The sequence below is a fragment of the Astatotilapia calliptera genome, chromosome 22, assembly GCF_964374335.1.
Source record: "Astatotilapia calliptera chromosome 22, fAstCal68.1, whole genome shotgun sequence".
NCBI classification, from domain to species: Eukaryota; Metazoa; Chordata; class Actinopteri; order Cichliformes; family Cichlidae; genus Astatotilapia; species Astatotilapia calliptera.
The window spans coordinates 6,575,609-6,600,127 of NC_137442.1; the positions used below are offsets into that span (position 1 = coordinate 6,575,609).

At 39.3% G+C, this 24,519-nt stretch overlaps 1 protein-coding gene across 3 annotated transcripts in view; it reads left to right on the forward strand.

Moving 5' to 3' along the window:
- Nucleotides 1–24,519, forward strand: part of pvrl2l (PVR cell adhesion molecule related 2 like) — a 315,388-nt gene that overhangs the window by 125,223 nt on the left and 165,646 nt on the right. For all 3 annotated transcript variants that reach the window (XM_026155452.2, XM_080296640.1, XM_026155450.2), the window contains exons 3-6: nt 4,919–5,162; nt 18,850–19,143; nt 21,890–22,007; nt 22,927–23,075. In XM_026155452.2, the coding sequence (XP_026011237.2) occupies nt 4,919–5,162; nt 18,850–19,143; nt 21,890–22,007; nt 22,927–23,075 (805 nt within the window). The remainder of the gene's footprint in view (nt 1–4,918; nt 5,163–18,849; nt 19,144–21,889; nt 22,008–22,926; nt 23,076–24,519) is intronic.

Here is a 24,519-nt window from a genome sequence, read left to right on the forward strand (position 1 = left end):
ACTCAGGTGGCAAAACAAGAGAGACGATAAAAGGAGGAAATAGTTTCTAAGAGAACATAAGTAAGGGTAATTGCCACATGGCATCTGATGTCAAATTGTTATTCTAAACAACCTTTTAAAGAGGAAGGGGCTTCTTGAGCTTAAGGCTGTCTAGCAGTGGTCTCAGAGGATGAGAGGCAATATCTAAACCACATCTCAGGAGAGGAAACAAGGCCAAAGCCATAACAGCATTTCAAAGAGGATGATGAGAAAGAAAAACATTTGTACTGACATATCCAAGTCTTAGATTTATGGCAAAAAGAGAGGGTTGTGAGGAGGCGAAGAGGAAAAAAGAGCGATAGTGCAGTGTGAGTGCAACAAGGTGGTGGGAATAAAGGGTTGAAACGACATTATACAGGTGGATCTGGGTTGGGAATCCCACTACTGCTACCTTGCGACTGAAAACCAGCGCCTTACTGTGTACAACACTGCCACAGTATAATTTTGGTATCATTTAGAGAATCAGTGGCGGTAAGGGAACCGAACATTTTTGTGATGTTGACAGCGTGACATGAAACGAGATGTGAAAAGCTGGAAATGCCCTGACACACAAAATGTCCCTAAACGCGACACGCTGTGATTTAAAAGTTAGGTTTCATGTTGATTAATGATATCCGTGCTGTCAAGCAGCTGGATCGCTTGGATGCAGAGACCAAGCTCCCACCTGGTGTTACTGGTGATTTGCTGTGAAGTGCTGTGATCGGGCACTTGCTCCGGATACAAAGCGCTCTTACCGAGAAGAAGTTGCACTTCTCGATACTCCATCCTCACATCTTGGAAATGGATTCACACTGCAGCAGAATAATGACCCAAACACACATCAAAGGTTCGCAAGCACTTAAGACCAAAGACCAAGGAGTCCTCAGCTCCACTGAATCTTTTTAATCTCATTTGAAGACTGAGAGAGCCAAACATTCCTGACACCATGAGAACCATTCGAACGAACGTCAGATCATGCTGAGATAATGTGGGTTATCAGATTTTGCATAAAACTGTGGAGCCGATGCGGCTCGAGAACTGCTGTCAAAAGGGGGGCAAAGCAAATACAGATATAATCTAAAATTTATGTAAATTTTGTAGAGATTCACTCAAAGCTGGTTTTATCATTTGGCATGAATATTCTTGAGATAAATTGGGAACTAATGCAAAATAGAAGAATGTTTTGGATCCCACTGTACATCCTAAGATGTCTTATTATTTATTGCTGCGTGCATGTTGTAAAGCATGAATAAATTGATAAGGCTTCCATCCATCTCCATATGATTTTATGCTTGGCAGACATGGAGAAATAAAAACAAGTGCAGGAATGAAGATGTACAGTGAGCCTGCTACTTATACATCCACTAAAGCTGCTGTTGTTCTGTTGTGGTACTTGCAAACAAACTGTAATCAGTGTTGTAACAAAGCCCTGCACAAACCGCTGAAAGCTAAACATGTGAAACATCATCTTGTTTTAGCTGCTTGAAGCTTTGTTGACACAGAATCAGAATATATAATATAAAAGTCCGCAGTAGTCGAATATGTACATTTTCAGCAGCCTGAGTAATGGTTTGCTAATTGAACAAATAAAAATCATCAACGCGACAGAGAGGAGGGGATCAAAGCTTTGTCAAGTTTTCCAGCTGCAGATATGAAGAAACCATTCTTGTGCTATGAGGTTTATATTCCTCATGGACCACAATAATGGACCTCAGCCTCCTGCCAGAGGGGAGTGACTCCAAAAGTTTATATGTGGGGTGCGAGGGGTCAGCAACAATCTTTCATGCTCGACTCGGTGTCCTGCAGGCATACAGGTCTTGTAGAGAAGGCAGATTGCAGCCAATCACCTTCTCACCAAAACTGATGACACGCTGCAGTCAGCCTTTGTCCTTGGCAGTGGCAGCAGCGTACCAGATGGTGATGGAGGAGCAGAAGTACACCATCAATGAACTCAGCTGGTTGAGTTTCTGCTGCAGGAAGTACTTCCTCTGCTGTGCTTTCTTGATGAGGGAGCTGATGTTTGGCTCCCGCATGAAGGCCTGTGAGATTATGGTTGCCAGAAAGGGGAAAGACCTCACAGCGTCTATGCACTAGGCAGTCAATTCAGACCTCATCGATGGCTGATTGGCCCATTTATTAAAGGCATAATGATTTCTAGATGTCATCCCCGCCTCTTTTTCTCCCCATCACCTTGTCTGACACACTATCCCTCCAACAAAGGCACAAAATTCCCCAAAAATTAACCTTTCAAAAATGTTTGGCATAGCATTGCAGAGCACAGACTGGGATTTTCTGTACTTGAAATAAGAAAACGGTGCACATTTTTAGAAACTCTCTTGTTAAAGACACTCACTGCGTTGCTCTTATTTGTAAACACAAAAATAGTTGTTGTTGTGTCGAGAATGAAAGGTTGGAGCTTAAGAGAGAAATTCAAATGTTACCTAGTTCCTGATCTGACGCACACAGACACAAACAGGTTTTTTTAAAATCTATATTCTTTTAGTCATTGTTGTTTCTATTACTGGTTCTACTTTACTGTTTGTTTTGTGCCGTTAGTTTAAACCAAACTTGGGACAAGGTCTGCAAATGAGCTGTGTAGATTTCACTTAAATGTAACAACATTTATAGACACTGTTACTGATAAAAACAAATGCATACATAGATGCACACATAAGCCAAACTCTGTGTGGAGTTGGTCTGCTGATTAGGCTTTTAGAGGTTTTATTATTGGATGCAGTTGGCAACAAAGAGCACCGTTACTTTCAGCCTTTCAAAAATGAAATGATCCTCATGTAGAAACAATTAATTCACCACATATGTAAGTTTTTTTCCAATTAGAATTCACATTTAAACTAGAAATGTACATTTTTAAATGATATTTTGGCAGTTTGCATCCATCTCAGAAAGATGGAAGCAGCTATTCAAGTTCCAACAAACACTAAGCCGCCAGTTTGCCACTCCACAGAAAACAGGCAAGGTTACTGACATACATGTGAGCTGAAAAAGATTCAACATGTTAAAACTGATACTTTGGAGCTGATGGAAAGTTAACAGTGTCTGTTTTCCCTGCTAGCAGTCTATCTTTGAACACATCCTCGACCACTGTGTCTACTCAGCATGAGATTGTAAATAAATTACCAGCAATCTCAGCTCGAACAATGCTGTCTCTTTCTATTATGCAGTTACTTCCCTGCAACAAACTCCTGCAGTTTGTCAGCAACAATCAGAAGCATGATGTGGGACTTTAACTAATCAGCGATAAGTAACTTACGTTTACTGGGCGGTGTTAGCTCTTTGCTTTTTTTCTGTCGTAATTTTAGCTCGTTTAATTCCAACTTGGTCTACAGAAGAGAACTGCTCGAGGACACACGGCGTAAAATTAGCTCAGCTGACTATTTGGATGTCAATTTATCTCATCAAGTCCCAGTTGAGCTCGTATCTGACGCCACCTGAACGGTTCAGATGTCATTTTCAACGCCGAGCAGAATAAGCAAAGTGCTACGAGCTGTTTACGAGTTCAATTTGATTCTGTGTGATCTGTCTGAGTTGTGTATGAAATCAATAGGTAATTTGTTCACAAGTAAAATCTAAAAATGCAGACGGGCTAAATTGCCCTCTGTGATATTTTCTCTTCAATCAGCAGAGAATCATCCTCTAATTTGCAATGACATCTGGGTTACAATCCATCATCCTTTTCACAACCTTCAACCTCCTCTGCTTGCTCTCTTCCTTCCATCCTACATGTCATACATTTAATAGATGTTTGCTAAATGTGTATTGATGAACTTTATTCCCTTTGCTCCCTGGTGTACCACTTTAGCGAGCAGTTTGTTATTGGCTGTCACTTTGAAAATTGCAGAGAAAAATAAAATCAATTTGGTTTACCATCACAGCGTTCTCCCTCGTGGAAGTGTCTCTCACAGGCCAGATATCGATATCTTTCGCATATTAGAAATCTCTAAGATGATCCTTTTTTAAAAAAAATTGTTTGTTTAAAAAAAGCAGCGGGGTCTTTGAGCGAGCGCCTGCAAGTCTAACAGACATTTAATTTAATCTTGCAGCAGATTCTCGGCTTCTCACTCAGACAACTTTAATTGTACTCAACGTTTTGCTGCTATAAGCCAAATGATTTCATGTTACAGGGACAGCAGTTTGCAATATGTATTCAGAGAAATGTCAAAAATGTTGGCATCCATAAATATTCATGCATGCCTTCTGGTTTACAAACAAACTGTCAGTGTATTAAGGGAAGACGCCGAACAACAGGAAGTTGGTAATTGTTGTCTGAACTGCTGATTTTTTTTCACTACTTACCGACATGGTCAACAGTTGGACCTGTGGCTGCAAACACAGCTCAGTGAGGCTGTTTTAAAACTCTTAAAACCCAAAATGCTACAGTTTATAATAGACTTTTGTTAGTCTGCCAAAGACCCGATGAACATAATTTTAGATTCGGTGTGAATCTAATTAAGTGCAATAAATTCTATTAAAATAACACAAAAGACGATTCTTTAAAAATGATTACTGGTATCCCAGCTTCAAAGTAATCAGTTACTGTAGGAACAAAAGGAACTTCTAGTATTCAATTTGGCTAACTATAATGGGGACAATTTACTGCACATGTAGAACACTACGGCATACGTTAATCCGTGGCAACATTATTAATCTCCTGGTTACAGCCCTCCAGTGTCAGTATTTAAAGACCTCCTCATTAGATGATTGAAAGAGCTGCTGACTGCTTAAGAACCTTGTTAGGATGATGTGAGTCAAAAGTTAGTCTGCTGCACGAATTTATCTTCTTTAATGAGCTATAGTTGTGTACCATAAAAATAAAAGCAATGAAAAGAATAATCGGGCAAACTGTAACCGCTGCCGTTTATAAATTCTTGATTCTTATCAGGTGTCCTGGATATGGGAACCCTCTGACGGGCACAGGGACAACATTGCTGTGTACCACCCGGTGTATGGACAGAGTTTCCCTAATGTGGCCTTCAAGGACCGCGTTGTGTTCCTTCACAACAGTCTGGAGAACCCATCCATCAGGATTTCTAACCTGAGAATGTCCGATGCCGGTCGCTATACCTGCGAGTACGCCACCTATCCTACTGGAAATGAACAAGGGACAACCACCCTCATCATGCTTTGTAAGTGTCCACACAAGATTGCATAAAATCGTTTTCTCCCTCTGATAAAAGCTGCAGGCATTTATACGTTTCAGACACAGCTAAATACGAAGGGTTAAAGCGCATTAAGGTCAGCACTATTTACACTTTTCTGCAAAGGAGAGCTGCGCATAAAACAAGCTTTCAAAAGATGTTCTGCTACATCAGCCTTGACAAGTGCCTTCCCAGCCATCTGCTTATCACAGCTTTCTGAAAAAAACAAGTTCCCACTGGATCCAGAGTCTAAGAAGAAGCAGTTTAAAGCAGCTGACGAGTATTCTCAGGGGTAGATGCTGGTTACACATGGACTGAAAAACAAGAGTGACCGCCAAAAAAGATTCTGTGGCTCTACAGATAATGGCCTTTATGTGTACAAACACTGTTAATTTCTGAGAAGTGGTTGATGAGAGTTGATCAGTACGAAGTCTGCAAGATCCAATAAATGAGTTGTTTATTCTAAGGCTCAGTTTGAGACTTGAGTATGTGCAGTACTTTTCATGTTGTGCTTGTATTTATTTAAACAAAGTTTTGTAGTAAGTTTGAAGCATTGCTGATATGTTGTTATTTTGTTACGTAAATTGAGAAAACAAGTAGTTGATTTTTATATTCATACTTCTGATGATCTGGACTTTTCTCAAGAAATGGACAAGATTACTTTGATTTTTGATTGTTAATGCAAAGTTCATTACTTAAAACATGTGTAATGTTATTATTACATGATTGTTAAGCTGTAATTAGCCAGTTTCAGTCTCTTCTTGTGTAAACTTTCTAATATGGAGGCATATGTGCCAAAGCTGTGCGCGATATGGGACTGTGGCGGGGTTGATATGCTCTGCCAAGATCACTGTTCCTACCTCGGGGCATTTAGAGACATATGCTGAGAGTATAGTTCTTTTTTAATTTCTCGTTGAAAATCACAGTTTAGTTCATAATAAGTCAGTTTTTTTGTTCACTTTTATACTGAATTTTTTCTTGTACATATGCTATATTTTTAAGTAGTTTAACAATGATACAGCTTTATGTAATTTTGCCTCTGTGTCTACACCGTCACACTGGCTATTAAATCAAACAATGAAAATGACATTGCACACTTTCAGCTTTAATTCAAGGCATTCAACCATTGTATAGGAATTAAAGCAATTTTTATATATTTTTCCCTGATACTCAGGTATTCAGAGTAACTGATAAGCAGGTTCATGGCCAGGTAGGAACTGAACAGAGAAAAGATCTGGAGTTTATTTCAAGCTTTGAACTTGTATTTGGTATTTTTTCACTGGAATCTACAACATTAGGTCTTAAGAGATGTCAGTGTAAGCTGCAAAACCTCGATCAGAGAGATAGCAAAAACCGCATGCTTTCAAACTGATGGTAAAGCACTAAAAGGTTTCTGTTGAAAGTATTATTATCTTTTGAATCACCTTAGTTTATCCAATTACTTTTGAGTCTCTGAAAATGGCAGCCTTTGTATAAAAAATTTATTTAATTTCACTACTCTTAGCACTTCATGCAATTCTCCTTATCAGCGCCTCAAATTGAAGCAGAAAGTCTGCATGTCCCTTGTGAAACATCTTAACTGGTTTAGAATCCAGTCCAACTGGTTTAGAACTTTGCTTGTGAGCAAGAAAAATTACAAAGTGTTACAGAGTGTATGCAAAAGGAACTTTGTGATGGTGACGCAGATGCTGAGAGCAGATACAGCAGAGAAATCCTGCAAAGGGTCTGCTCTGTACAGCTGTTTGTGTTTGTTATGGGGCTGTGTGTGGACATGAGATGTTCAGCTGTTGCTTTTGTTGCTTGGTGCTTTTGTTGGCTTGCTTACTCAACTTTGTCTGGACGATTAGTATTTCAGCATGAAACAAGTTCAAAACATGCTCTGCCCTGATAACTTATCAACAGACTCTGATTCTGTGCATAAACACAACATCAGCATCCTCTGCTATCAAACTCTTAACACCATTGAAAATGCAAAAAGCAGTTTAATTGTTCAATGTTGTGTTTGGCAAAATAATACATTTAGTTATTTATTGAGTCCTTATTGTGATTATTCGAAGACAATGATTAACATAATATCAGAAACCTTGTATTTCAGAAATCAGACTGTTATTTACTTATGTAAGTAAAAGTGGCTGATAGGGCTGCATAATAATCACTGTCTTTGACTTTAATTATAACTTGTACATGTTACATTCAGATCACATCGTGAGCCTCTACAGTGCACTGAATGAAGATAGATAAAGATGTCAGCGCTGCATCCCACTTCGTGTTTGGATCAGATGAATGGAAAAGGAAAATTAAAAAAACAAAACAAAAAACTGTCTTTGGTTAGCATGAGATTTTACAGGGAAATGGAGATTCAGATTCAGAGGACAGACTTAGATCAGCGGTACGAGTTGCAGCAGCGATGATGACACATCCCTCGTTGACATAGTTAAGGTACTAACCCTATTGTCACGGTGCATGTTAAAACATGGCCCTTGTTCTGACAGTCAAATATGGCCTATGCATATGCATGTGTGATTACCATAGTTTTTAGATCAGCGTGACTTTAACTCTCTTCACAGCACTTCATAATGTCAGTGTCCACTGCAGCTCAACGTTTAATCAGCCTTGAAATCAGCAGAATTTGTGTAAATCCACAGCTTCTGTGAGAATCATCACATTCTTTACTTTTCCTCATATCAAAGTAAGTTAGTTATATTTGTCTGCACATTCATGGGTGGACAAAAAGCAGAAGCAGAAAACCGCTAATAAAACACACCTTTAATCGTGTTATTTTGCCAAGATATCCCCCAAAAAAGGTTTGCTTTGCACCACCTGCGCAACCACTTAGAGCCAAGAATGTGAAACCTGAAGGAATGCTCGCGTTACCTCAGCGTCTTGATTTCTGAAAGTGAGTGGAAGTTTAGTTGCTTCTAACAGGGGACACATCCTGTTTGTAATCGTAGACAGCTGGTGTTATTCATCCACCCACATGTCCTCCCATTTGCACTCCGCTTACAAAGGAATCAGATGCTGCTGTCTTTCTCTTTCAGTTAACGGCACTGAGGAGGCTTCATGCCTGAATGTGAATTACAACAGTTCCCTTGATTGTTTTGTAGTGCCATAAAAATATGGCCTACATCAGTGCTTGTACAATAAAGATCTCATACATTTAGCACTGCTGTCATAATGGGAGCAGGAAAAGGGAATGAGCTAAGATGACAGACTTTGAACTGAAACATTACATTTACTAACTAAAACGTCTGTCTGGTAAATTTGCCCATCACTCGTTGATCCTTTTAAGCTACAGCATATCTTGAGTGCTTTTCTTTTGCGCAAAGTGTGAGTTTTAGTTGTGCTTAGCAGTCCTGTTTCAAAGAGTTTCTTGAAACTGAACTGGAGTGGCGACACAGTGTAGGCTTCAAATGCTGGCCCCTGATCTGCAACATTAAAACAGCACACAGACTTTATGCAAGGCGCTGTAAAAGGCGACTGTACAATAAACTGCATTACACTACCTCATTATAGAAGCAGCAGCTATAATGGTTCATGGTTTTACACTGCCTTTCATGTGTTTATGCATTTTACTCAGTTGTTTTATGAGAAAACCTTTGCAAAACAATACAAAATCCGTCCTGGAACCTTCCCTCACAGAAAACAGAGGAGATACAGAACTTGGCTGTCTTGCAGAGAAAACATGGAAAGATATTCTGGCTTACTTGCAGATGGATGTGGGCTAATCCTCCTAAACTACTGCTTCTGCTGGCGCAAAGCAGAGCTAGACTGGGAAATACCTGCTGGAAAGCTCACTGACTCGCCTTTTGTCTGGAGCTGTGGCGTGCCAGGCTCTCTGGGACAGAGTCCATGTAAAATGCACTTGGAAAACAAAGTGCCTCAAAGTCCCTGGAAAACTGTCATATTTTACCTTATGGGATATATAGAATCCATATGAGCCAATCAGATTAGATCTTATTGAATCCGCAGCTACTGCCAGCCAATCATATTACATTTTATTTGATATAGAACCACCAGCACTCCAATTATATCACAACTTATTTAAGTGTGAATACATAATCCTGACAGCCAATTGTATTATAACTTATTGGATGCAGTGGCATAGCCAGCCAATCTTATTACCACTTATTGTGGTGTGAATAAAGAATCACTCAATTGGCAGTGAATTATATCATATTGTCCTGGATGGGGACCATATGAAATGGATGGTAGACAGTTATACTGCATCTTATCAGATGTAGTATAGCCAGTAGGACAGAAATACAATTGCAGGTGAGACGCAAATGTAGTAGTCTGTGAAACTTTGAGGAGGGAGTTTCGGTCCAAAGGTTAAAACAATGGACCAGAGACTGGAGGGCCACTGGCCTGAATCCATGAGCAATGGAGTGAAATTGGCAGAAGTTACAGATTTTCAACAGCCAGCAATGATTAAGCGGTGACCTGAATGAATGGATCTAGCTAAGTTTTTCTTAACTTAGTACCTGAAGACTAGAAATCTCTAGAAAATGTCAACATAACATGTACACCACACTGCACGAATGCAATAAATAAGCAGTAAAATCGGAGTGATTTGAGTTGACTTTAGTTGCAAGAGTCGTAAATCCAATGATAATATATGATGTAACCACCCATGCCTTTTAAGGTTTATTTGTAGCAACAGTTTACTTTCTGTTTATTTTAAGCACTTGGCAGGTACTCTGTTCCAAAACATCTTGGAGAACTTGCCCCAGTGCTTCTGTGAGTTTAGGCTCACTTAATTGCTTCTGTTATTTCATGTAATCCCAGATTGACTGGATGGATGATGTGGAGATCAGATTTCTGTGGGGGCCATACCATCTGTTGAAAAACTCCTTGTTCCATGGTGCTGGTGCATACTGTATTTTAGTGCTGTGTGTATTGAAATGTGGTACTGCTAAGTTACTACTAGGTGATCTTGGGTATATCATTTATTTTTGTATTTTCAGTGTTAAATAAATGCAAAGTCTGTAAGTTGTGAGCTGCAAAATGAGGGCGTTCAATTATAATACTGAATATTGTTTAGCAAACATAACTTTTTGTTGATTTCCTTTGGATCTTTAATTAAAGCGATGTTTCTTTTAATATGCTAAGTTACATATCACTGTTTTGAAAAACAAGTATTGTGACAGCCACAGCATTATACTCTCACCTAAGGAACCAAACCTGCCTGTGGGCTTTGGGTTTTTGGCAGAGCTGGTGACTGGAAACATGCTTTCGCTAACGATATCTACATGTTATTAGCTGTTTAATAATATAATCAAGTAATGGGCCCAAAGTCCTGCCAGTTTAATTATCTGTTTTTATGATACTTGCTAATGCAAGCAATCCTAGTTAGCTTAGCCCAGTGTCTTAGTTAGCTATTTGTTTAAAAACATTTGAAAAAGTTGGTGGAATTATAAAAAAGAGAGAAATATCATGACTTGCTACAGTTTTAACTGTTCAGCTCATAGCCGCCTTTTCCTTTGTTTTTGTGGTAACCACTCATCATTCTTTGTTAATGACATCAACCATTCCCTCGGCGTCTTTCTTTCTCTCCTCGCAGCAAGAGAGAGTAGCAATAAAACCACCAATGTATTTGTTTGTGCCACACAGTACATGTCCTCTGGGTTTGTTCACATCGATTGGTCTTAAGTTTTCTGGCAGAAATCCTGTAAAGACTTGTTATCTATTTCTATAATTTATTAAATGTTGCAGATAAAATACTTCCAGTCTAATACTCTGACTTCTACGCTGCCCTGTATGAATTTTCTCTTCAGAACCTTTTTTAGTTTGAACAAATATAGCCAAATTACTCCAATGCAGCATGGCATTTTCTGACTTAGGTGTAGTGCTACATTGTTTAACACCTTTTCAAGTTGCTGGTAAGAAACAGAGAGCTGAGTTGAGAAAGAGCCAGGAGCAGAGACTCATATCTATATTCATATAGATATTAATAGAGCAAGACCTAATTAAAAAAACAGATATGTAGTTACTGCACATCTAACTAATTTTAACTAAGATTTTCTTAAATAAGAAAATCGAAATAATCTAACAACGTACTTATTAGACCAACTGTCATAATTAGAAACAATAAGAAAACACAGATATTTTAGAAATCTGTCAAACACATGTATAAAACTGAAAACTGTAATTTTATTTATTGGGTAACTAAAAACATAAACAAATTAAACAAATCACTAAAATTAAACTAACTGCACAAATACGAGCTGGCACACTGAATAAGCCACGTTTTTCTGCTCGGGAATAAAATATTCTTTAACTAACTTTCAAACAATGGCTATAGAAACATAAAAAATATTTTCTTAATTACTCGTAATGTAACAATTTGGTTTTTAAATATCAAACACAGTGCCCTTAATAACTCCAGCAGTCGCTACAATTTCATTTGTAAATTTATTGCAGCTTTATTCTACTTTAACTCTGCAAATCAGATGTCTGTGAGGCACTTCTTCAGCTGAAGTTTTTGTTTTTTTTATTCAAAAATGAGTATTTGACTTATTATTTCAAGTGATACTAAGAAAATGACTAAATTAGCCTGGTCACCCTCAGCTTTGTTTGTCTCAGGCATCCTTTTGTAGAGTATTATGACCTCAATAGATCCACGCAGCTGCGTGGTGGCCAGCAGCAGTGTTGGGCAGCTCCCAGGTGAAAAGACAAAGTAAAGCAAACCTTTGCTGGATGAATAAAGGTTAAAGAGAGAGTTTAGTCTGTTTGGGCTACAGGGACAGTGCTCATTTCATGTTCAGTGTATTTATGTATTTGTTTTTTTCCAGAATCTGTTAATTAAACTGAAATTTTGATGTGTTTATATAATATAGCCCATATAAAACAAGCACACAGGCAGCTTCTGAATGCCAAGTTTGTCAGTCAGCATACACCATAACAAATATTGCAATGTAGCAACAAATTGTATGAAATGGAACAGTATCCATTCTCCTATTTCTGAGTTGTTACCTGACATGGGAGGGTAAAATAAAAGGGAGAAATGCTGCTGAGTTTACAATTGGCCTCGAGGAGAAACAATGAATCAGTCAAAATGCTGTTAAATGCAGTCGAACACAGTCTTGAAATGTGATGCCTCAAGGTGCTTTTAGATTTTGCTTTCAGAGGCAAAAGTGAGCTGAGCTTAGAAGTCAAAATTAGCTGTTTTCTGCTTTCACTGTTTGCATAACAATACCGACTCTGGAAATTATTTATTTATTTGTTTCATTCATGGCACTTAGCCAGTGCTCTCAAGCTTAAATTAGCTAAATTAGTCTCATGCTTAAATTAATGCATTTTGTCAACATTTAGAACAGCCAATAATGAGTTGTCAAAACATCACAAACAGCAGAATAATTGGAGGTTAAATTATTCTTGTGTTGCTTGAATATTCATGTATTGTTAAAGTTGAGCTGAGGTAGAGAACTTAACAGAATTTTTTCCCCAACACTGACTGGAAATATTCAGCAGCAGTGTGGCAAGGCAAGGTGTTTACAAACCTGGGCAGCCGATGAGACATGAATTCCAAAAATTTAACAAGTTCCAGAAGCCTTTATTGATTTCCGGCTAATTTATGCAGCAGAGTAGAAAATAAAAAATTACATCACTTGTCTGCCCTTCATCAGGGCACGGCACTGAATAAATCTGTTTTTAAAGAAGGAGACACAGAGGAAACTTGGATACCACCAGGCAGTGCTGCTCAATATGTTCTCCTGGCTCTGTTTCTGTGTTATTTTGTTATAGTAGCTTATATTAAAAATCTCCATTGGAAGTGGTTAAAAGGCTAAAAAGCTGCAGTTAAGCGTCACATGCATAAAAGTGGTCAGATCAACTAGCGAACGCGGTGTGGAGTCTCAAGCTACATGCTACAGTCACACTAAAGACTGCAGCACAACCAAAGTTGTTGTAACAATGTGCAATGATATTACCATCTCATTGCCTTTGAAATAGTTGCTTCAAACATGGCAATTATATGCGTTCTGTTGTGTCTTTGATAAATCAGCGGAAATTTCTGATGCACAAAATCACATTTACTGCTTAAAATTTGGAGTTCATCCAGAACCTCGTAGATCTGAAACATAAGCTCAGACATTCCTCTATGAATAACGTGGTAGTTGCGGTAAGTGTTTTATTTAACTGCAAAATGCTATATATTCAGCAAGCTTGCTTTTATTTTGAAAAATAACCAGAATCCAGCAAGTTGCCAGCCAGCTGAGTAGACTGTCCGATTGCAAAGAGTTGCATCACAGACAAGTTGCACTCAGTCACTGACTCCGATTGATTGCAGTGTGCTGGCAATCTCTCATGCATTCATAAATTAGACAGCGGTTTTTTGCAAAACTTTACCGAGAGTCACTGTTTGGAGGCAGGTTACCTCCTGTCAGGTAACTGACAGTCGCCTTATGGTTGAAAATGGTCACCCAGAGGTTGAGGTTTAGTTGAGTTGGTCACCACAACTATTGGCAACCAGTTGCCAAATGTAAAGAATCACCAATACAGTCATGTGGCAACCACCTGTTTTTCCTACTCTTATAGAGGATGTTGTCCTGCTTTTACTGTGGTGTGACTGACACATTAGGTACATAGTGCTGTCTGCTGTTGTAAAATATGAAGATTGGATATAGTAATTTTCATATGTGAACTTCTGAAAGTTTTTAGAGAATTAGATTAGGACAGGTTCCATAACCATCGTGGTTTCAAAGATGTATGAAGTATAAACTATGTACATAAAACCACTTCTAATCTGATCTACACAATTTGAATATTACTCTCATAATCAAACTGTTATGGTTCCATACGTATGTTTCTATGGTGGAATCTTCAATCTCCAAATATAAGCAGTAATATAGGTCAGTACTTGGCTTCACTAATTTGCTTTCTGGTGCTTGGTTGGTTTCAACACAAGCTCTGCCACTATGACAGATGTCAGCTGTCTTACCCGAATGCCACCTTAATTCAGCAACAGTTGGCTTCACACTCTCAAATCTTTGCGTTTGGCAGATAGCCCCATCGTGTTTATGATTCAGTCTGGCAACCTTCCAGTGAGAGGCCTTCTTCTGTGAAGAGACAATCTTAGAGAAGTCATGGGTTCAAGTTAGGGTAGGTGTCATCCCTGCCGAACAGTGATGAGAATCTCTATCGGTACAGTGACGGCTTCACAACAAATCTTTATATAAAGGAAGGCGAGAAAATGGTCTCTTCTGAAAATGTGTTGCTCTGAAATCTAATTGTTTCTAGAGGGCAAATAAATTTGCTGCTTTGGGAGAGTTTAGAAAAGTTTTTAACTGCAATGCTTTTGTTATGATTACCAAAGTCTTTGGTCAAAACACGAATTAAAATGCAATTGGAACACTTAAAATGAAGCATGTGGGGAGTATGATGCGTTCACCTTTTGAACACATTTCTTTCTAAGTGCTTGGTTTTATAAACCAAACACCTCATGCAGTTAACTGTGTTTGGAAACATTATTTTAATGCATTTTTCCTTTCTCCCTGTCAATTTCCGACATTCAGCCTTTTGATATTACCGCCGGGGGGTGGTGACGTGTTCGGAGGTCTGTGATAAGGATGGGTGTTGGAGCTGCAGCGTTTGTTAACTCTGTTAGCATGGCTTCCCGCTTGCCTTCTAATTGCTCTGTACTCGCCTCAGACTGATGTGAGGAGTAGCAACAGGCTCAATTGAATGCAGTGTCACGAAACACATCAGGGACGGATACTCCTGACTCGTCTAAACTGCTAGATCAATCCGAACCCCTTTCTGCCATCCTGCTTTACTCTCTGCCCGGTCAGTCTCTTTCTGTCTCTTTCCTCTGTTGGCTTCTGTTTCCTCCAGTTTCTCCCTCACCTCTCTTGTCTCACTTTATCTCTGCTCGTTTTCCCTTCCTTTTGTTTCTTCTTCTATATGATTTTCAGGTTTCAGAAAAAAATGTGCAAGTATGTAATATGTGATGCTAATTTTGGCTTACGTTAGATTTTCTTGTTATTAAATTTGAAGTCAATTAAAATAAACCTGTCAAAGCTAACAGACTCATCTGTATGATGATTAAGACTACAAAGTGTCATAATAGTGTGTGAATGCGAGAGTGAATGAATAGTGGCATTGTAAAGCGCTTTGGGTGCCTTGAAAAGCGCTATATAAATCCAGTCCATTATTATTATTATTATTATTATTATTATTATTAATAAGAGTAGAGAAATATAAGAAGAAGAATCTAAATGAGTGTCTGTCTGTCTACCATAAAAAAAACTCCAGATAATTGAGCTATCTACGCTTGAAACAAGTACCAATCTGCATAGTAGCATGGAGCCTTGATGTGTAATTATGTTGTTATGACTGACTTTAAGGGCTGGAACATAAGGAGGGAGGTGAAACTGGATTAGATGCTAAGGATGATAGACAGACAGAGCTGGCCTCAGTCAATCATCAGTGAGCAGCTAGAACAGAAATGTAGAGGAGAAAGAAAGTTATAACGGCACACAACCGTGTTCTCGTCAAAGAGGTGATGCAGGCCTTACGACACAAAGGCAGTCCAAAAGAGAGGCAGGGAGTGTTCCCCCATTCCCCCAGTGCCCCCTGACCAAATCTAATTGGCTTCCCTCGGTGGCCCTCAACAAAGCCACTGGACTGGAGTTAATCTGAGAATCCCCACCATCGTTATGAGAGCCTGGATAGGACCAGAAGGAATGCAACAGTTCAGTTACTCATGTCCTTTACTGAGGTTTAATGTACTTGTCATTGAGTTAAATATTTTTATGTTACCCTGCTTTCAGCTTTTACTCTGTTTTATTTCGGATGCAATTATTGCACTTTAGATTTTTTTGCAGATGAACTCCCTTAATATATGTAGGTAATTAAAATCATCAACAACTGCAACATAACAGATATACAGATCAAAAAATCCATATTATGAGACAAGAATATTATGTACATGAATCTGGAAAGTGTCATTCTGCATATTGACTACATTTATTTTGGATAGTTTAAATATATATGAATTATACTGTGCATTATTAAGCTGCTTAAGTACTTAAGTTTTAATTAAGTTAAAAGTCTAAACACTTTGCAAAACAATTATCCAACACAGAATTATGTTTAAACTCTCGTGCAACAGAACTTTTCACATAATAAATCTGTAATGACACACAAGGCTGCACATGAGCATGTTCATGGTCTCCCCTTTTGGCACCCATTTAAAAAATCTTGGAAATGCCCAGAGGCAGCAGCAAGATAATGATGTCTAATTAGCAGTGATTGACAGGCTCGTTTAAAGAAAGTGAGTTCATTCATTTTTTCCAAAATATGTGGTCCTTGAGGTTGAAGTGGGCACTGCAAGCATAGCCAGCAGATACTGTACCTTGTAACCAAGAGTAAGTAAATGGAAACAACAATGCTTCTGTGTTCAGCTGCTAGTGGAAGCATTTGTCCATAAATGATTCCAGATACATATTTTTATTCTATAGTTTAACCTGCAAACAAATCTGTTTTTGTTCTTCAAGACTGGTGGTTCACCAAATTCCATTTAAGATTCTGGATGCTACATAAAATGCTTTAATTTGAGGGGATTTATTTCAAAATTGAAAGAAATGCACATTAGATGCAATCCTCCTCACAGTTACACACTACCCACACTGCTAGGTTTCATGAGTACTTGGACAGTAGCCCACTAGACATTTCTTTGGCTGCTATTTTAAATGTAACACTCGTCGTGAACAAGTTGATTGACAGTAGCCATTTTGACTGAAGCAGTGTTGTCTATCCATATGTAAGTGAGGCATTGAGCAGAATTAAAGAAAAAAAATGAGGTTAACAAAAGCAAAAACAGAGACAAAGGTAGTGGGTTTGCCAGAATCTGCTGGTTATGCTCCAGCACCGCAAATGTGCACAGGATAGTTAGGAAGTGACAGCCAATCTGGTATTTACATGGAGCACAGCATGTCCAGAATGCTCTCCATGATTTAAGTGGACATGTTCCCTTGTCAGTGATAATGACAGTTTCTGGTTAAAACCTCAGAGGATTCTGGTGGACTAGAAACTAATAAAACTGACATCTTCATTGAAGGCATATTTATTCACAGCTAGTTTAATGTAATAACCATGATTACATTTCAAACTAGTTTGTAAAGAGGCAGAAAAGGAGGAAAAATATCTAACTGTTCAACTACTGATGCTGTGCATTCTAGATTCTTACTTTACACCCAAAGTTTAAACTTTGAGAAAGAACATGAAATAAAGTGGGGAAAAAATAGAAAAAATAGACTTACTATGTATTTTCTTTTTAAGGTCAGCGCCGTCAGACTGCTCGCTGTCATTACATACATGTCATAGGAGCTGAATTTAATGTGAAACATTGTGCTGGACTTTATACCTGTGAACAAATCAAAGTGTGATGTGAATTTATACAACTTCATTATTATTTTAAGTGCTGGTCTTACCAGGTTCTGAAATTAACACCTTTAATGGGTGCATTAAAAAAAATTAAAATTAAGTATTAATGGAAAGAATTTACCACTGTTGGAAAGGCTAAAGTTTGTTTTGCAAGTTAATAGTACCTTGTAATTTTATTCTCATGGATATTTGGTTGTTTATAACATTAAGGCACCAAATGGCACTTTTTAAAATTTAGAGCAGTGGAGTTTGCAGCAGAGATAAAGATTTTGTCTGTCCTTAGAGTGAAGGACTTCTTTCTTGAGCCATTTAATGAAAAGAAATCCACCGACGAGGACAGACAAAACAGAAGCCTCAGTGAATCAGGAGGCGATACGCTGTTTTTGGTAACTGCCTCACTTTTTCTTGATATGAAAAATCTTTCAATTTCAGCATGTCCATTACTGTCTCTCTGCATAGCCTACAGACACATAAAACAGATTTAAAGGCGTTTGGGGGGAATTTATGAAATCATATTGTGCAGTGCAAAATGATGCATGTTTGAGGTGAGTGGGTGTAACAAAACAAGGAAATTTCAAGACTTGACATCACAAAATAATGGAATTCGGTGATATTTGCTGATAGATTGATAGTGTAGCAGTTTGTTCTAAGAAGGGGAGGACGTTTTCATGGAAAATTGGCACTTTCTAGAAGTTCTATACAGTTTGACAAACCTAACGTTACAAAGATGGAAAGCAATTTCGTGCATTTTGCTGTTGAAACTACTAGTATGATTTTGGCTTCAATTCAATTGGGAATTACCAGCAAAGCAATTTTTGGTGACAGTAACTCAAAACTGATTGTTTTATCCAAATAAAATTGACCATTTTCATATCATATCATGGTATAAACATTATGATTCTTTATAACACTTGCATTGGCTGGTGTATGCGGTTTTACGGATCTATGTGTGTTTCCTCTTTCTGTCCCTATGAAGTGGACTGGCCCAGAGTCACACCAGAGGGCCTCCTGCTTCTCTCGGTATTTCATTACAGCCACAGTAGGATGCCGCCACAGTATATATGCACAACAAACTGAACCACCTCCTCCTCTTATGCTTTCCCTGCCCTCCTCCCTCTTCTTCTCTCCCTGGGCCTCTTGTTTGATGTCCCTTTCCATTCACCGCCCTTCTTTTATCTTTCTCCCTGCACTGCCACTTTTCTTTTCTCTCTGTTTCCCCCTCCGTGCCTTCTGTCTTGGACTCTCCTACTTAACTCCCCCCCCTTGTCTTTCTTATCTATCATCCCCCCAGCCAAGCCCAAGAATTCGGCCAATGGTGTGACTGTCCAAGCTGGCACCAAGTCGGTGGTGGTAGCCCGGTGTGAGGCAGCGGACGCCAAACCAGCAGCCACGATCGAGTGGTTGGTGCCAGTGGGAGGCAATCATTCGACCAGCACCACGAGCGGGCCAGACGGCACGGTGACGGTACGCAGCGAGTATCGGCTGGTCCCTACACCGGCAGACAACGGCAGGGAAGTGATCTGCAGAGTCAACCAGAAGACACAGAAGCAGCCTTGGGTTTACCCCATCAAGCTATCTGTGGAGTGTAAGGAAGACACACACATATATACACTCTTGAACAAAGCACTTAGAATTGTGTTCCCTAACGGGGTACTTTATTTCAATGATCACAAGACCAACTAAAGTTTTAAATAACTTGAAAGTGCATGCAATTTCAGACGCAGATCAGTGCTTTTCAAAGAACCTGGAGCCCTTAACTTTCACAGTCACTTGCAAGTGCTTTACCACTAACTGAGAGGCATTATATACTGTTTCTGTAATGCAGTGTTACTTGAATTCACGGCAGGGCCCCACTGGTGGGAACAACAAGGGGAAAAATTGCAATTGAAATAAAATTGACTAAACAGTAATTTTCTAGAGAAAATAAACAAATTGCCGACATTGCCATTGTCGAAATAGTATAGCAAACCTGCAGAATATGTGACAACACGTTTGGGATAGTGGTGCAAATGAACGCAGAAAGACTGCGAACTGCCTCGTGAATGCACATCATGATCTAACAAGGACAAGTTTTCGCTGACAGTATTTGTGTACTTGGAATTGATTAAATTACAGTGGTATATCATGTTGCAGTCCACTGCTGGAACTCTTTGCTGAATAACTGAGGTAATGAGCTTAAAACCAGCCAAAAGCAAACTCAGCCAAGGTTGGTTTATTCGGTATGTCTAACTGTACCACAAGATCCTTGGTTAGCAACTAATGCACCCAGCAGCCTGTTGCTTATATCCTGTTTTGGAGTGTAATCCTTTGCTGATTAGCTATAAAACTGCAGGATTTTGTGCACTATTAATTGTAGCATCCTTAATGGGCTCTGCGTTCATTGCTGGTTCTCCTTAGTTGTTAATTTATCAGCAGATTATGACAAATGCATGCACTTAGAAATCTTTAATTACATGCAATATGAGGACAGATGAAGCAGATGCGTATGGAAACTCAGAATGTTCAATCTGCAGTAAACCCAAACTGTACAGAGAGCGCTTAAGAAGTAAGATGAAGAAAATGCCCCCAAAGAATTTTCTTTAATTTGTCCTTTTAGGTCTTTTGGCCCTCGGGTGCATAGAAAAAAAATCACAAACACACATTTTGCACACAAATAAACACACACACACACACACACACACACACACACACACACACACACACACACACACACACACACACACACACACACACACACACACACACACACACATTGCTTTAAATGAATCCATTAAATTCCATTCTAATTTGCATGGGATTAAAATATTACACAGGTTCAGCGTGGCTTTCAAGAGATTTAGGGATGCCGCCACCATCGTCTCAATGGTGTGACCTTGCTGCCGGTTACTGCAAAGATGGAACAGATTGTCTTCTTTCGGCTTGGTTTTGTAATCTCTAAATTTTAGGTGGCATCCACACACAATCAAAGCGTGCATGTCAAATGTTGTTGAGAGAATTGTTGTTCTTACATGCACTTGTCTTACGAGGACAAGACCCCTGACTGTTCTGTGACATTCACAGTGATATGGCTGCAAGTCAAGCTTTTAAATTATCTTAACTACCTTTCAAGAAGTGTACATCTCAGTATGTACTGTATGCACGTGCCCAGATTTAGTATCTACAAGATGCATTTTCTTAAATAAAAAGCAAAAACACCTCCAGATATGTATATCTGTGGAAGTCCTGTACTGATCACTTGCAACCGTCTGTGATTTTTATCATAGCATTTATTATGTCTGCATAAAGTTTTGAAGATTACTGCTGATAAAAAAAAAAGTGTTGGGTTCAAATAGCAATTGTCACTTTTCACTGACTTTACTTCCCAGGTTTGGCTACCTGTTACTTAATCCTCTGGCTGAAATGAAATTCAGGTTTAGGGGTTGCCTTTGTTGCATGGGATACTTTCAGCTGATGGGTGTGTGCAAGTGGTCGCAAGAAAACTCTCAGGCAACAACCTAAATAAGCAGGAGCAGTCCATTGAAGGGGATCCACCCATCCATCAGTGTTTTCTCTGCTTATTCAGTTCAGGAAATAGAGGTCAAATTTCATCAAACAAGGTTTATGCTTTTTATGGAGTCGAGGAACTTTTTCCATCGTGCCCTGTTTGTGTGTACTTTATGTGTGTGTGCATGTCATGCACATGTAGTTCTTTTGAGGGGACACTCATTCATCTGTTTGAAATCCCAACTTAAACTTAATTCAAAGTAAATTTCAAGTAGAAGTAGCCTTTAGTGAGGAGTGGAAAACATGTCCTTGTACTTAAAATTGGTGCTCGCAGAGATAGGAGACCTGCAGCAGGCATGCTCACACAGCGTGATTCCTCGCTGTGTTTGTGTTAGTTTAGTGATGGTGTGAAGGATCATGTCTCCTGTCTACTGTGTAACTCAGATCAGCTTTTATAGGTCAGCGCACTCTAGGAGGAACACACACATCACACCACACACTTACCATCCTGTCCTGCTTCTTCTTACTCTCATTGACACACTGTCCTCTCCTCACACCTATAGTCCTCTCACTTGCTTTTCTTTTTCAAACCTGAAGGGAAAGAAAGCCACAAGGAAGGCTTTTTTGAAATTTCCACACACACACAGCCTTCTTTGTGCTAAGATTACCTTGTTTTTTTTTTTTTTTAATGCCCTCTGGATACATGAGGATTAAATCTGAACTTGGTTTTTGTTTGTTTGAGTTCATGAAACTGATGCAAAACTTTAGAGCTGTTGCTATTTTCCAACATTTTTCTGTAATTTAAATGATTAAATTCAAAGTTATTGTGACTCTTTTCTGTGTTTCAGATCTACCCTCTGTGTCCATTGAGGGATACGACCACAACTGGTACGTTGGCCGTTCTGATGCCACGCTGGTCTGCCTGGCTAACGCCAACCCCGAGCCCACAACAATCACCTGGACTGCGTAAGGGTCACACTTAATCCATCAGGATATCTGGGATGCTTTTTGTCTTATTGCCTTCTGCTTTTATTTACATTTTACTCCTAACCTTCTTGTAAATTGGGTTTTAGTTGTAATCCCTGCAGAAATGTGCCTGACAATCTTCTTTTTCGCTGTAATGGTAGTTAAGGGCAAATGGTGAGCCAGGTGTATGAGACAGGTGGGGTTTTTTGAAGGCCTGTTTGCCTGGTTGTTTATCAGCAACATTACACAGAAACTTCTCCGAGAGGAAGAATATGGGCAAAGGAAAAACCCACTAAATTACGTACAGATCTGGAACTTTTTCATTAAAATCACAAAACTGGGGCACTGGCCTTGGCAGAGGATGTTTCTTTGCCATGCTTTGGCAAAATATTTTTTTTAAGTAGACATTCAAATGCATTTGTGTTTTTTAAAAGAAGAAAAAAAAGTCGTTCTGATGGACAGATGGCTTGCTTTCTCTTTATGAATATTGAGCAGGGAAACAGAATGGCTGTTCGCATGATTTTTCACACATTACTGCCATCTTTGAATATTGCAGCAACAAACCATGTTCCTCAAACCACATTTTCTGTCTTTTCCCATTTTTTCTGTTTTTTTTCTTTATTCTCCTTCTTTCTTTCATGATTTTGTCTTTTCAATTTTCCCCCTCATCTTATTTATCCAATTTCTCCAAATATATGACCTCGTCACTGCTTCCTTTTCGTCCCCACCGTCTCGTCTCGTCTTTTCTTGTTATCCCTGATTTACACAATGACTTACTTCTCCTGCTTTACTTCTTCATTACTTTTTTCCATTCCTCTCTGCTCTGATCCTTTGTGATCTCACCAAAAACCTGTACTCACGACCTCACTTTTATGTCCTCCCTGCTTCGCCTTCCTTCTCATCTTTTCCCCATCAACAGGGCTTCTGGTCCTTTGCCAGAAACAGTGGTGGTGGAGGGCAACAAGCTGACAGTGAGGAAGGTGGATGATGCTGTCAACACCACCTTCATCTGTGAGGTCAAGAATCGGCTCGGGTCCAGCAGGAACCAAATCACCACTGTTGTCATTGGTGAGTCTATTAACACAGTGACAACACACACACAAACAAGCACACACGCCTTGTATATGTGTGGACGTTTGCACAAATGAAATGGAAATCCATGTATATTTACCAGTCAATATGATGAATACACACTGGTGACCCAACACAATACTCCATCACACCCAGCAGGAATACAGCAAACAGCATGTGATCACTGCTTGCACACACATACACTCACATACACACACACACACTGTGAGCCATGCTAGTTCCCTGACAATATTCCACATTGTCCCAGTGCACATATGCATGCACATATAGTCTCATACGCCTCTTCTGGTGGATGGATACACTTGCAGACACGCATGCACAGAAACATACATTTCTCTCTCACCCATGCACACATTCTGGGATCAGAGCTGATCTGAGAGCTGCAGGGATGCTGATCTCTCTCAGTCTTCACATCGGATTGTTTTTTTTAAATGTTTTCCTCCTCACTGGCCAAATTTTAGCGAGGCACAGTGGAGGCCTTTGATTGACCCTTTCCCCACAGCAGGGCCAAAATGCAAGACAAGGGCCGGTGTTTATAACCTCCGATCGAAAGCACTCTCTTGAAACTGAACTTTGCACGGCTACACTGCAGCGGGAATCTGTAGCTCTGCTGGATGCAAATTCAAAGTGAATTGTGGTGTATGATAGGCCCTTCTACAAGAGTTTTGGCCCTGCAGTGGATGCAGCGGTGCTGGGATTGTTGGACGATTCCCAGATTCTTTCAAGGGGTTCAAGTTGGTGTGAGCCAGTTTGCCCAGGTTTGGTTTTCTTCTTGTTTTTCTTTTTTTGTTTAGTTTTTTCTTACCTTTTCCTTTCATTGCATTTTTTTTGACTAACACTTACTAAACAAGGGAACTGAGTCGTTCACATTTTCTTTCCTCTTTCACCTTTGAATTTCTCCTTCTGGTAACAGTATAATGGTGGTGTCTGCATGCAGTCTTGATCTTTCTGCTGGGTCTTGACTTTTGACATTTACCAGTGAGATGATTTGGTCACTGTTGCCACGACTTCCGGTCACAGTTTCTTCTTCTACCCCCCCGCCTTCTGATGCTTCAATATACGAATCCTACACACATGCACACACCTCTAAACTCACAAGCACGCAAACACAAACCCAGGAACAAGTCTGGATGTTGAAATGCCTCATTGCACGTCAGCGGGCAGGCCTCAAATCTTGTTAGTGTCATTTTAATCACTGTGTGTGTGTGTGTGTGTGTGTTTCTACAGTGCACTCCACACTGACTGCTTGACTGGTCAAAATGTTTTTCTTTCTTCCTTCCACATTTTTTTTTAGAAGAATTTGTTAGCATAATCACCATGTGGAGCTTTACAACAAAGGAAGAGAAAACATAAAGAACAAAAATCATACACTCTTGCCAAAAGAGAGTGTGAAAACTACATTTAGAAAATCCGTGGGAAA